Source organism: Ipomoea triloba, chromosome 3, assembly GCF_003576645.1.
Source record: "Ipomoea triloba cultivar NCNSP0323 chromosome 3, ASM357664v1".
In the NCBI taxonomy this organism is placed as follows: domain Eukaryota; kingdom Viridiplantae; phylum Streptophyta; class Magnoliopsida; order Solanales; family Convolvulaceae; genus Ipomoea; species Ipomoea triloba.
The window spans coordinates 29,269,929-29,284,283 of record NC_044918.1 but is presented as its reverse complement, the minus strand read 5'-3'; the positions used below and the strand labels follow the sequence as shown (position 1 = coordinate 29,284,283).

Here is a 14,355-nt window from a genome sequence, read left to right as displayed (position 1 = left end):
TCAGTTACCACGCCACACCGCCCACAACGAAACGAGAGATTCGAGACGACGGAGCATAGGGTTAAGAGAGAGAAAATTTGTAGTTTTGATATAATCCGGAGTAGAAAGTAAGAAAGAGAGAGAAAGAGACAGTGTCTGTGATGGCTGCTGCTAGTAGTGAGAAAGGTCCAGTGGAGCTGTGTAAGGGCATCAATGGCCTCGACAAGGTTGTTCTTCGGGAGGTTCGCGGCAGCTCTGCCGAGGTAGTAACGCCATTTCTCCCCGATTCAATTTTCTCGTGTTGTTTTCATTTTCGATAATACTTTGGGGAAGTCGATTAGGATATGAAATTTATCTGTGAAGTGTCGTTTTCGATTTGACTATTTTTTGAATTATTTTCTCTCTTTCTTCTTTGGTAAATTGAGATTGGTGTTTTAATTTCTAATTTTTTACTGTCTTCATCTGAATCTGTTGCACTGGATCCTAATGTTGATGTAAAATCTTAATAGATCCCATTCTTGTTGGATGTAGGTTCCTGTTTAGAATTTGTATGTACGAATCCGTATGAATTGAACCTGTAAATGTATCCGTATGTATATGCAAGTATGCAAGTCGACTTTCTCTAAATTATTTATAATGTGCAAGTATTAGAAAATCTTTACTGGATGATCACTAGATTATGCTACTGTTTTATGAGATTGTGTTTTTATAGTTTTACCATAACAACAGTATGCTGCCATTCTTGAGTAATTGATAGATTTTATAATAGTTGGTTCAACTTCTAAATGCGCAGTCTGACCTCATTAAAGCGTGTGAGGGAGTGTAAATGAGAATCTTCAGTTATAGAAAAGCAACACTACCAGAAGTTTGGTTAAACTTATGCTTTTAATCACATTAGTTTCTATTCTTTTTGAATCTAGTAACACTTTAAGCTTAACATTGATAAATACTGAAGTATTATTTAAATATAGCTATTGATCTGCATGATTATAGATTATGAAATGCCTCTGGGATAGGCGTTACTTCATCTTCCTAAGTCTTTATGTCAATACATCTTCCCATGCCAAACATGCATGCTTACTATGCTTGGTGTCTTGGTACTGGGGTGATACTGTTAAGCACTAGAATGCTGGTTAGACAAGTAGTCCCACATCAAGCATGTGTTTCTTTTGCTATTTCTCAGTTTTGGGATGGGTGGCAGTGAGTGTTTATGTGCAGTTTGGCATTTTCCTTTGTTGCTAGAAAGCAAGTTTTGAAACTTCTAACAATGTATTGTGCAAAGTTTTTCTATTCTTACCTTCATGATGTCCTTCCACTCACTGATCTTTTATTTGTGTAGTATATCAAGTTGTTTGGTTTTATATACATTGTGTAGTATATCAAGTTGTTTGGTTTTATATTGTATATTCATTCTTCTATCTACTATCTAGGTGTATTTCTATGGGGGCCATGTAACTTCATGGAAGAATGAACATGGAGAAGAAATGCTTTTTGTCAGTAGTAAGGTACTTTCATGAGCTCAATTATGGTCAACATAGTTTTTTTTTTTCTTCAATAAACTTTGCCTGCTGAAATAAGATATCCTTTAATTAACTTCTACCTGAAAACTGAAAGTTTATAATGCCGCATGGGTGAATTTCATGACTCATGATCTTATAATTGATAAATACATAAAAGACGCATGTTCTCTTTTACAGTGAATTTCATGAGTTAACTTCAACTGATAATGCATTCCATTGCATTAATAATTAAAAATCAAACTTCATGTGGGATTGATCATTATGACTTTATACAGTGTTTTCTGGTACGTACAACTTGTATGTGAATGGGTGTAATGAAGTTTAAGTCATTATGCTTTGCAGGCCATTTTCAAGCCTCCAAAAGCAATTCGTGGAGGTATCCCTATATGCTTTCCTCAGGTATTATGGTCTTTTCCTATGTTCTGTATGTTAGTCTGATCTTATTTACAACTTACACTAACCGCTTTCTGTTTGCAGTTCTCAAACCTTGGACCTCTTGAGCAACATGGATTTGCTAGAAACAGGTTTTGGACTGTTGACAAGGATCCTCCCCCAGTTCCACCAAACTCTAGGGCATTTATTGACTTGATACTAAAGCCCTCTGAAGATGACTTGAAAATCTGGCCTCACAGGTTTGGTGGATGCACATTGATTACTTTTTGGTTAACTTTTATTTTTTCCGCACTTAGCTTTTCTGACCTGGTTTTTTCTAGTTATGAATTCCGATTGAGGGTAACATTGGGACCTGCTGGAGATCTTATGCTAACATCTCGAATAAGAAACACCAACACTGATGGAAAGCCCTTCACCTTTACATTTGCGTATCACACCTACCTCTCTGTTTCAGACATAAGGTGAGCCAGTCATTATGACTTGTATAAATCCATTACTTAGTAAATCCAAATCAATTGGTATTCTTTTCTTGTAGTGTGTGGTTTCTCTTTTTGTATGCCACTATGCCTTGAGTTCATGAATCTCATTTGCAGTTATATGTGTTTACATTTTTGCATGCTGGTTCTGTACAATATGAAGTGATCAGATCAATTTTTATTGTTGATCTGAGAAAAGGATGACATGGCTGTCATTTTGCAATTATTCAAATTTAAGGAGCTAAAGAAATAAATACTGATTCAAAGCTGATCACAATAAACTGGATTATTGTTATAATTTATGGAATGATTAAATTATATCAAGGTATTTGTTAATAGTTTTAGGATTCCCTAAGACTAGCCAAGTCAACTTTTCTTCCTAGGTATGTTGCAACTAGCCAACTATGGAGTTCAATGATGATCTGATTGTTTTGCTGGTTCCATTTGCTTATCTAAGGAGGGGTCTAAAAATTTTGGTTTATTCTCTTCTCTATATTCTATATTTCATTCTTACCTTTATTATTCTATCTTTTTGTTTATTTGTGATATATAGGATTTCTTGTGCTAGATAAGTTTTATCAGAAGATCAAGCTCTTAAATTACTTCAAATAACAATAACTCAATATACCATCAAGGGTGTTGGAATGTCTCGGTCTTGGGGTTGTTAAACATTGTATCAGTTCTCCTATATAAGAATTTCATGTCTTCCATTTTTGGAGAGATGCATAATATTTTCAGTAAATATATGTATAACTTTACCCACTGTTTCTCATTTTTACCTTTTCCTATTTCCTCTACATTCTACTCTCTTCTCAGAACTGTTGCCTATTTCACCACTACAAGATCATGCACTAATTACATGTTCTGATTCTGGTATTTAATTTATGTATAATCCTGACCCAATTACTTGTTGAAATTTATCTTCAAAAGAGGATGAGCAATATGGGGTGTTAGCTGTCTACAATTTTGTAGCAGCAAATAATGCTTTAAGAATATATAATTATGGAAAACTTCAATATTATTGTTTGTGCTAAGCAGGTCATGATGTGAAGGGTGCTTCTTTTCTTCTGCATGAGAATCTGTTTTTTGGATAAATTTTTGTTATGTATGTCTAGAGTATACAATGCCTTTTAGATTAATTGTTTACTGATTTTGTGTTTCATGAAGTGTCTTATTAAGTTCATACATGATTGTCTATCTTTAAGGACAAGTGAACCTTGGATGTTTAGTTTTTTATGTGATAGGCTTATACAATGATGCTTTTTTACTTGTACTTGTGCTGCTGATGTGACAGTCTTTGGAAAATGTTCTGTTCATATTTTTGAACCATGGTTTTTTGCTTTATAATTCTTGTAACAGTGAAGTTCGTGTTGAGGGGCTAGAAACACTGGATTATCTTGATAACTTGCAGAATAGGGAGCGGTTTACTGAACAAGGCGATGCTATTACTTTTGAAGGAGAAGTAAGGATTTTAGGAATTTTCATTGTGTCAAGTATTTGTTGCCTTTACCATGTCTCTCATCCATAATTTGGAACACAATTTTACATAGGTGGATAAAATCATCCATAATTTGGAACACAATTTTACATAGGTGGATAAAATGTATCTTAGCACTCCAACAAAAATTGCAATCCTTGATCATGAAAAGAAAAGGACATTTGTTATTCGTAAGGATGGACTTCCTGATGCAGGTAAGATGGTCATTCCCATTTGCTTTTTCAAGACGGGAAAATTGGTTTCTATTTAATGTAGGACATCTTATTTTTTTCCTGAAAGGGTGATTTATTCTTTCTTGATGGATGGGGTGTAAAGTGGATTCTTTACTATAAAAGATATTTTTATAAGCAATGTTTTTCTGCTAAATATGAAGCTAGCTGGGTTTTTCACTGAAATTCTTTTCTATTTAGGGTATTTGATATGCAACATATCTGCCAAATCATTAGTTTTCTGTTTTTTTTTTTCTAACATGACTGATTATTAAGTTTCTACATTTCCCTTGAAGTGGTGTGGAATCCTTGGGACAAGAAGGCAAAGGCAATGGCCGACTTTGGAGATGATGAATATAAGCACATGTTGTGTGTGGAAGCTGCTGCTGTGGAAAAAGCAATCACTTTGAAACCCGGTGAGGAGTGGAGAGGAAGGCAGGAACTGTCTGTTGTTCCTTCAAGCTATTGCAGCGGACAGCTTGATCCTCAGAAAGTTCTTCATGGCAGCTGAAACATGTTTGTGCTGGCTTATATCATGTACAGGTATTTCTCTATTTAAAATTGCTTTATGTTGTAGAATTATTGAATCACTGAGGAATTTCATAGCATTATTCTGCATTTTCAGAAAATAGTAGTATTGCATGTGGCCATTTCAGTTGTGTATATTCTTGTGAAATATTCAGCATGTGTACTTTTGGTTTGTTCAGTGGCAGTTGATGGCTGGATTGGAAAAAGTGATTGTGGTTTATGTGTTATACATGTTTATGGACAGACTTTTGTCCTTTTATTCCACCATCACTAATTTTGTTTAAACTTAATGATGTGTCTTATTTCCTTTGTTTTGTAGTACTCTTTTTTTTTACTACTTTGCCCTTATTTTGGCTAGGGCAAGACTAAGGAAACTTCCTAGCAATTTTGGATGAGGGATTTGCTCTCAAATAAGTTATGTGAATATTAGAAGAGTTGCTCCCTTTCATTAAGAGTCAAGTCTCTAAGTGTATCTTGGAGGCTTTACTCTATATAGATAAAGCTGCTTATTGTGTATAGTTTTGACATTATTTTCAGTAGTTCCTCAATAAAATCTGTAGTTTCCCTTTATTCCTTTACCTTTCAACATTCCCCTTATAATTTTCCACTTGGGAACGCATTGCATTCAATTTGATTGATTCCTTTGACAGCTTCATTGATTGATAGAATTGTTTTATTGCTTCAACCTTCAATTTTGTTTTGTTCTCTTATAGATATTAGAAACTTAAACAAATACATTTGTCTGCCTTTAATATAGTTTTGCTATTGTCTTTTGTAGGTGCTCTGCTGCAATTCATGGTGGGAATACAACTGCAATCTCTGTTGAAAATCTATTGTTTTACATTTCCCTTCATATGACATCTTCTCTATATTGAATAGAAGTTGGATTTGAGTAGTGAAGACTGAAATAATATTTGGTGTTAAGGATTTTACCATTCTGGTTCCATGTCAGTTTAATGAAGATGCATGGTCAAGATGGCAACAGATTAATACATTGCTCCTATTTTTTTAGGATATATCATGGATTAAGGGGCCTTATCTTTCTATACTTTCAAGGATCAATTCTATAGAAATTCTGAATTCATCTAATATGTTGAAACATATACATGTATATACCAGAAAATATTTCATTTGCCATATATGTTCTGCATTTGTTCATGTGTATGTTTTTATTATTATTAGAGTGGTGATATTATATTTAGGTGCCATTTGGTTAATATTATATTACATAACTAGTGTTTTACTCGTGCAATGCACGGCAATAATTATGATATGATGAATTAAAGGAGAAATTTACAAAATGGAAAATCATTGTAGAATTGTATGAATGAAACTATGATGAAATATTAGGAATAAAGTTCAAATTGGCCACTGAACATAGCCTGAAAGTGCAATTAGACCACTGAACCTAAAAAATGTGCAATTAGGCCACTGAACATTCCAAATGTATGTAATTTCACCTGATAGCAGGTTACCGTGCATTTCATCAGGTTATTTGCTTATGTGGACTATGAGTTGGCATTTTAAAATAATTTTGAATAATAAACTATTAAAATAATTACAAAATTAAAAAAAAAAAAAAACACTGCCACCCCCTCCCCTCCCCCCTTTTAATAATACCCTTCCCACCTTGATAAGAAACATGTGGATGAATCAAATTAAATTTATTTATTATTACTATTACTATTATTATTATTATTATTATTATTATTATTATTATTATTATTATTATTATTATTATTATTATTTACGGAAACTCAACTTTTTTCACAAAACAACTTTTACTTTATTATGGTGTGTGTTTTTTTTATTTAAATTTCTAATTTATTTAAATTTTTTATTTTAATAGTTTATTATTAAAAATTATTTTAAAATGTCAATTCACCGTCCACGTAAGCAAGTAACCTGATGAAATGAGAGGTAACCTGCTATCAGGTGAAATTGCATACATTCGGAGTGTTTAGTGGCCTAATTGTACTTTTTTTTTGTTCAGTGGTCTAATTACACTTTCAGGTTACGTTCAGTGGCCAATTTGAACCTTATTCCGAAATATTATAATAACATTTTATAAATTTTGGAAAATCTCTTTGAATACAATGTTTGTTGTAGAATTACTTTGGGTGTTCTCTTTATCACAAATCAAAATCTTCAATCCATTTGGGTTAGTGACTCTTGAAGCAGCAACATATAATTGTCCATGACTAAATACTGGTCTTTTAAAAAAGAGGCCTACGTGAGAAAGTGATTGACCTTGACCTTTGTTAATCGTCATTGCATAAGAGACGATTAGAGTGAATTGTCTTCTTTGAAATTTAAAAGGCAGTCTCGAATTTGAAGGAGTTAATGACATTCTTGGAATCAAGATTTTATGACCTACACTACTTCCAGATAATACCTTTGCTTCTAAAACATGATTTACAAGTTTAGTAATAACCATCCTTATCCCATTGCACAAACCAACTGAGTGGTCAATATTTCTCAAGAGCATAACCGGAGTACATACTTTCAGCCTGAGTTCATGATTAGGCACACCAGAACACTTAATCTCAATGCTACCGAAAGAGTTCTCCAAACAAATGTCTTTCCAGTTCCTCTATAGCTGTAGACAAAAAAAACTCCTCCATGATTTGAATTTACATCATTCATTATTGTGTTGTAGACATCATGTTGCTCATGTGTTAGATTTGATACCAACTTTTTGTGCTCTTCTTTAAGTTCTGCTTAGTCATAACACATCTCATCATACACCAACCTATTCATCAAACTGGCCGAACAGTTAAGATTTGGAATTGGCATTTGTTGGTAATCATGTAGGCTCTTCCCACATCTTTTCAACAATTTCTCAATCTCAGCTAATGCTTGATTTTTTATTTCATCAACACTCAGGACTAAATCTAAAAAATATTACACAATATATGTTAGAAAAGTATCACCATCTTGGAACTAATAATATTACACATGAAATAAAATATTAAAGCAAATGAATAAATATATACCCTGGAAGTTTAATATGATACGTTGTTTGTACATAATATCATCGGACATATATGTCCAACATTTGTCCCAAACCACTTCCAGACAGCTTAAACAATTTGAGGACAACAATGTTGTGAATAAATTTCTTAACTCTCTTGCAGTTGTCCACTGACTTGCTTCAACAATTCCATCAATATATTCTTTGTCGTCTTCCAATAGCCCATGTGCATAACATGCATCACGGTAATTGTCGTACAACACCTCATTGATTGTTCTTAAGTCTTCATAACACGTAGGCTCTTGGATTACATTCAAAAGACATCTCAAATAGTACATCTCACCACTTATAGGAGGAACATAAAAAACTCGACCAATTGAAAATCCTCATTGTCTTGGAACAAATTCCCTTGTTGCTTGTTTCCAAACGAACTTTGTTGGCATCTCTGCATAAGTTAGTTGCTTTGCCTCAAGGTATTTTTTGTTTGCCTCAAGCCAAGCCAGAAACATGCTATGTTTTACCGTATGTTGTTCTACAATGACATCAATTGGAGCATCCTCATCAAAATAAATGCTTTGTTCATTTGGCAGATGAAAATTCAAGCGCTCTACAGGAGGATATCTGTATTGTATTTCAAAACCTAATATCCTCCAAGCAGCTTCGCAAAGCGATACATATCTACAATCGTAATACATTTTGACCTCATCAATAGTTGTCCCAGATTGTTTATCCGTAGCACTTTGATAAAAAGAAGCTGTAACTCGATCGTTGCCTTTGTTTACGTACTTGAATAGATATTTGATAGATCGAGATTGGTTACACCACTCAACATTTATATGAGCACCGTACCTAAGCAAGATGTAACGATTGTGTGGAACCACATATCTGTTGTCAAGTTCAACACCAGCCTTCGTGAATACGATAATATATATCATATAGTAATTTGATTGTTTACGAATATAAAATAAAAAAATACGCAAGATTAAAATATTTTGAACCATAATTGAATTGCATGGTATATTGAGAGGAATTTAATTACGTACATTAACATAATATAGTAATATTTTTTTGGAATACTAAAATATACATCATATAGTAATTTGATTGTTGGAATTTTTTTTTTGAATATTATCATGAGAGGAATAACATAATATAGTAATTGTTTTTTTGAATACTATAATATACATCATATAGTAATTTGATTGTTTACGAATATAAAATAAAAAAATACGCAAGATTAAAATATTTTGAACCATAATTGAATTGCATGTTATATTATCATGAGAGGAATTTAATTACATACATTAACATAATATAGTAATATTTTTTTGGAATACTATAATATACATCATATAGTAATTTGATTGTTGGATTTTTTTTTGAATATTATCATGAGAGAAATTTAATTACATACATTAACATGATATAGTAATATATTTTTTAATACTATAATATACATCATATAGTAATTTGATTGTTGAATTTTTTATTTTTATTTTTAATATTATCATGAGAGGAATTTAATTACGTACATTAACATAATATAGTAATATTTTTGTAATACTATAATATACATCATATAGTAATTTGATTGTTGGAATTTTTATTTTTTTTAAACATTATCATGAGAGGAATTTAATTACGTACATTATCATAATATAGTAATTTTTTTTGAATACTATAATATACATCATATAGTAATTTGATTGTTGGAATTTTTTTTTTGAATATTATCATAAGAGGAATTTAATTAGGTACATTATCATATACTCGTATACATCATATAGTAATCTATATATATATATATATATATATATATATATATGTGTGTGTGTGTGTGTACATAAATAAGGAATCCATGCAGGAATGGAATTGAATAAAATATCTCATTAATTTCCGTGTATAATAAGGAACGGAATCATATTTTGAATATTTTGTCAATTTTAGCCATAAATAAGGAATGATAAGGAAGGCTAGAATTTCTGATAAGGAATTATTATATAATATTATGTTGACCGATTTCAAAATTTTTGGACTAAAATGAGCGGGAAAGCTAGCACTTTTGTTTTAATATATATATAGATATCGGTAATGTGGGTATTGGAGTATTATATGATTTTTTAAAGGTAATGTAAGGTTCATAGAAATGAGTTTTACATTTATATTTAGTTGCAATTTTAGGAATTCTATTCTCCAAAATTTTAGGTGATGTGAGATTTTTGAAAATGTTGAAATTTAAAAACGTGATAATCTCAACTAACTTAAAGGTACACAGTTTTTATGTGTCGTGGAATGTTGCACCGATTGATTGATATTTCCTGCAATTTTCTATTTGACATTTACTGGATGTTTTAGGTTCAAAAAATAAACTTTTAGTACATTAAAATCAAACGTTTAGTATATCAAAAATAAACATATAATATTGCTTATAACGTTTAGTATATTAGAAATAAACATATAATATTGCTTATATATTTTAAGTATTACTTATATATTTTAGGTTGCAACGAATATTGCCAATTTCACACATCATTAATTTATTAGTGAAATATTTAGTAAAAAAAAGTTGTTTATATAATCAATTTTGGAACTAAATTATTCCACTAAATTGTTTTAAGTAAAAAAATGTTTGTTAATCATATATGATACTGACTTTTGATCTTATGATAATTTAGAATTAACTATCAAAGTAGGTAACAACAAATATTGTATAAAAAAAGTTAGTTTAAGATTTGTAAATTGTAATTTTATAATTATTTATTTATTGTACTTTTTTTCTTCAAAGTTTATAAACTAATATAAAATTTAACTTCTTCCATCTCTAATTTATTTTTAAAATTTTTTACATAAACTTAATTATATAATATATTCCGTACATTTGCGGGTGAATTTTGAGTATTATATAAAAAAAATTAAGCATTGTTTTATATTTCTTGGTTGCAAACTCCGCCTCAGCGAACTCTTTACTAGGGTCTTAAATAAAGTAAATAAAAATAAAATGAGTGAATATCAAATTTAGTTGTGGATTGTAGTGGTTTTTTTAAATTTAGTTATAAAATATTCTTTGTACTTAATTAGGTCATCAACTTCAATGGTTTTATCCAATTAAGTTCTCAACTGCTTGAATCAATGAGTAAATTAAAAAAAATCACTATAGTCTGAGACTAAATTGGATAAAACCACTATAGTCGAAGACTAACTTGGGTAAAATTATTATAGTCTAAAACTAAATTTAGTATTAATAGATGTGAAAAAGCCATCTTAACATAAGATTAAATTGAGTAAAACTATCAAAGTCGAGAATCTAATTAAACACAAATAATTATTTAAGACTAAATTGAGAAAAATTAGTAAAATTGAATATTAACTCAAAGTAAAATAAAATAAAATTTCTTTAAAAAAAAACTCAAAATAAAATAGTGGGCACCGGGCACCGTCTTCATCCAAGAAATTTGCTTTATCTGGAATCGCTCGCTAATTTCGAGGCTTCCAATTTCCAAAGTCATTACAAGGTTGAAGAATGCAATCAACTGAGTAATCTGCGAGTTGAAGAAAAAACGAATGGATATCTCATTCGCAAAATTGCAATCTAAATCCAACAATTTCCACTTCCGTCCATCCCTTCCACCGCACCACTACTGTAAATCAATCACCTCTGTGTGTTTGTCTGTGTTTTCAATATCTACATGTGAAGAAGTTCTGATATACTTCAATTTTCAGGGGAAAAGGATGCAAAAGTTCTCGTTTGCCATTTCTAATTCCGGTAATTCCTCAAACTTCAATTCGATTGATGCATATGTTTCTATTTTTTTTTGTTTTGTTTTTCTTTGAATGTTAGTTTATTATGTAATTATACGGATGAATAGCTATGTAAAAATCTACGTCCATGGGTTTTGTAGAGGAGGAAAATGGAGAAAGGGTTAGGTTGATAACACTTAACGGGATTTTACCCTTATAATTATAAATCTATGGCTAGGATCAAAGAGGTAGCATTTTATTTGGAGTATATCTAGTTATGCAACACCGAACTAAGATTTTGCACTCTAGAAAATAATATTCTACATTGCTATCAGCGGAAGGTTTAGGTAGACTAATTGATACCTGTGAGGATACTAAAGGTGTAGGACATACCTTGTAGTTGGGAAAAAATTGGAGGATAGAACTTCATATGGTTCATAAATTTCTTAGTGTTGTCCGGTAGGGGTTCATAGTTTGTGACTATAATTACTTTTGGATTGGGAGTGGGGTAGGGAGTTATAAAGATGAAATGAAGGTTTTGTACCTGTAAATAAATGATGGTTTTGTACTTAAAAATAATTCACTTAATGCATTCCATGTAAGGATTTGGTTGACTCTTTGATACCTAGGATAGAAGATTATAAATACTAAAAGTCATATGCAGATTGAGTGGTTACTCTTGGTGTACTGGCAAGAGTAAGATATGGTAAATTATGAGTGCGTTTTTGGGAAAGGTTTTGCTATTTTTTAACTTTTTTTTTAGGAGAAGGGGGCAGAGAGTAATAAATATGAGCGATGTGCATCTATCTGGCATTTTATATCAGGTTGACAAAACAGAGAAGAAGAAGGTGAGAGACAATTAAATTAATTGAGAGTTTGTAGTAAGCAAACGGTTGGTTATGAATCTATTCCCCTTTGTAAAAAATAATAAATTAATAGGCTACATAGAGTAAGTGGCAAAAAGGGAATATTTCAAAGAGAGCATCATTAAGCTTAGAATTTACATGTTAATTGTATAAAGCATGGGCCAATAAATTATGAAATTGAATATGAGGCTAGATAGGTTTTAAGGTTTGGCAAAATAGAATATTCCCCATGCAGTAAATCTGGTATAGATTCCTATTAACCATAATTTTGCAGCTTCTCAAATCCATTGTTATTAACCATCACCAAAGAAGGAAATCTAAAACATATTTTCCCTTGAAGTTCTCATTAAGAAAAACCTTGGATTAGATACATAAGTTCAAAAGATGGAAGCACAACCTCACAGTGCAAGTGGAGGTCCATCACGCTGTATACTAACACTGAACCTTTTGTTGTACTTGCTGGAAGAGCCAACAGTGAACCATCCAAACATGGGGAAAATGCACAGAGTCCTAATATTAAAAATAATGTGTTAATTAGAAGAGCAGAAGGCAGTTTTAATGATGTTGCATAACTTCCTTGAGTTGTTAATATCAGTGTTAAATGTTTCCTAGGAGCAAGTTATGTATGTAATTATTGGCTATAGAAATGTAGTAACATGGATACAACAAAATCATTTCAAGTACAGAAAGAAATTTAAGCCCGGCTTCTTCAAAGGAAGGAGGAAGGATTGTTAACATTTTAATATGATAATCAAAGATGAAATAAATTCTAAGAAGTAGGAAATTTAAAGATTCTCCAGAGGAAAATAGAGATCTATACTATGTTACCTGTACTATATAGAATATTAACTGAATTTTGTAGTTATTCTGTCTGAATGCAATAACAAGGGGAAGAAGTGAAGAACTAAGATGGAGAAGCTCAAAACATGAATGATTGAACAGGCAAGAAGAAGATCTAATTTGATATATTTCCCAAATAATATAACCTCCACCATCTACATTCTACATTCCATCATTTTCATTTCTTTGAGACACAGATTCCACTTCACCTAAGGGCTTCACAGAAAATGTGATCTCCAATAAAAATCTATAGTCCGCCCTATCCCTTGCTTACACTTGCCATTTCACCAATTACTCTGAACCAAACTGCATGTGCATTCCTTCTTCCTTCTATGTCATTCTTTCTATATGACTATATACTATAGGTAAAATTTTATTCTTTACATATAACTAGTGGTCATATAAGATCATTAGTAAGCTTCAACTTCTCCCGATCTAATCTCCAGATTTAACAGATAGCATTGAGTGCATAGAAGCTTACTCCTTCTATTATATTATTGTTAGATGTTTGCAATCCAAACCATAAGAACTATAACCCTATGAATTTGAACAGAAGCAATATGCATAAAAATTGAAGATATGGCAATAAAGTTGAGGAGATATGCCCAGGACATACAAATAAAACCAATAAAAATCTTCCATTAATTACCACAGATGAAAATAAATTTTTTACAGCTGAAAGACGATGCAATTTTCTACATAATTGAGAATAGAATGAAACTTAAAGAAACTAACCTCTTGAATTTGGAATAGTATCCAATATCTTTAGACTGTTTATGTCATATATGAAAGTCTTCTCTTGCAATATGACAATCAATCTACATAATCAAGATCGTACTTTAATCATCTTATTTTCTTTGTGGAGAAAATCAGATTATTAACAAACAATAATATGCAGTGCAATTAGTTGATTTCAACGTTACACAAAAGAAAATGCTCTTCACGATGTTAGGATGAATGAGAGCAAGGTGAATTTTTACTAATTGGATAAAACCACTATAGTCGAAGACTAACTTAGGTAAAATTATTATAGTCTAAAACTAAATTTAGTATTAATAGATGTGAAAAAGCCATCTTAACATAAGATTAAATTGAGTAAAACTATCAAAGTCGAGAATCTAATTAAACACAAATAATTATTTAAGACTAAATTGAGAAAAATTAGTAAAATTGAATATTAACTCAAAGTAAAATAAAATAAAATTTCTTTAAAAAAAAACTCAAAATAAAATAGTGGGCACCGGGCACCGTCTTCATCCAAGAAATTTGCTTTATCTGGAATCGCTCGCTAATTTCGAGGCTTCCAATTTCCAAAGTCATTACAAGGTTGAAGA

At 31.2% G+C, this 14,355-nt stretch overlaps 1 protein-coding gene across 2 annotated transcripts; it reads left to right on the top strand.

The window, feature by feature from the left end:
- On the top strand, positions 1 to 5,761 carry LOC116012767 (putative glucose-6-phosphate 1-epimerase). 2 transcript variants are annotated; one of them, XM_031252422.1, is made up of 9 exons: positions 7 to 242; positions 1,410 to 1,484; positions 1,842 to 1,898; positions 1,977 to 2,131; positions 2,213 to 2,353; positions 3,728 to 3,830; positions 3,961 to 4,060; positions 4,372 to 4,618; positions 5,382 to 5,761. In XM_031252422.1, the coding sequence occupies exons 1-8, from the start codon at positions 141 to 143 to the stop codon at positions 4,584 to 4,586; spliced, it is 948 nt and encodes a 315-aa protein (XP_031108282.1). In that variant the 5' UTR covers positions 7 to 140; the 3' UTR covers positions 4,587 to 4,618; positions 5,382 to 5,761. The 2 variants fall into 2 exon arrangements, with proteins under 2 accessions (XP_031108281.1, XP_031108282.1); XM_031252421.1 differs by having other exon boundaries at positions 1 to 242; positions 1,977 to 2,353.
- The last annotated feature ends 8,594 nt before the right edge of the window (positions 5,762 to 14,355 follow it).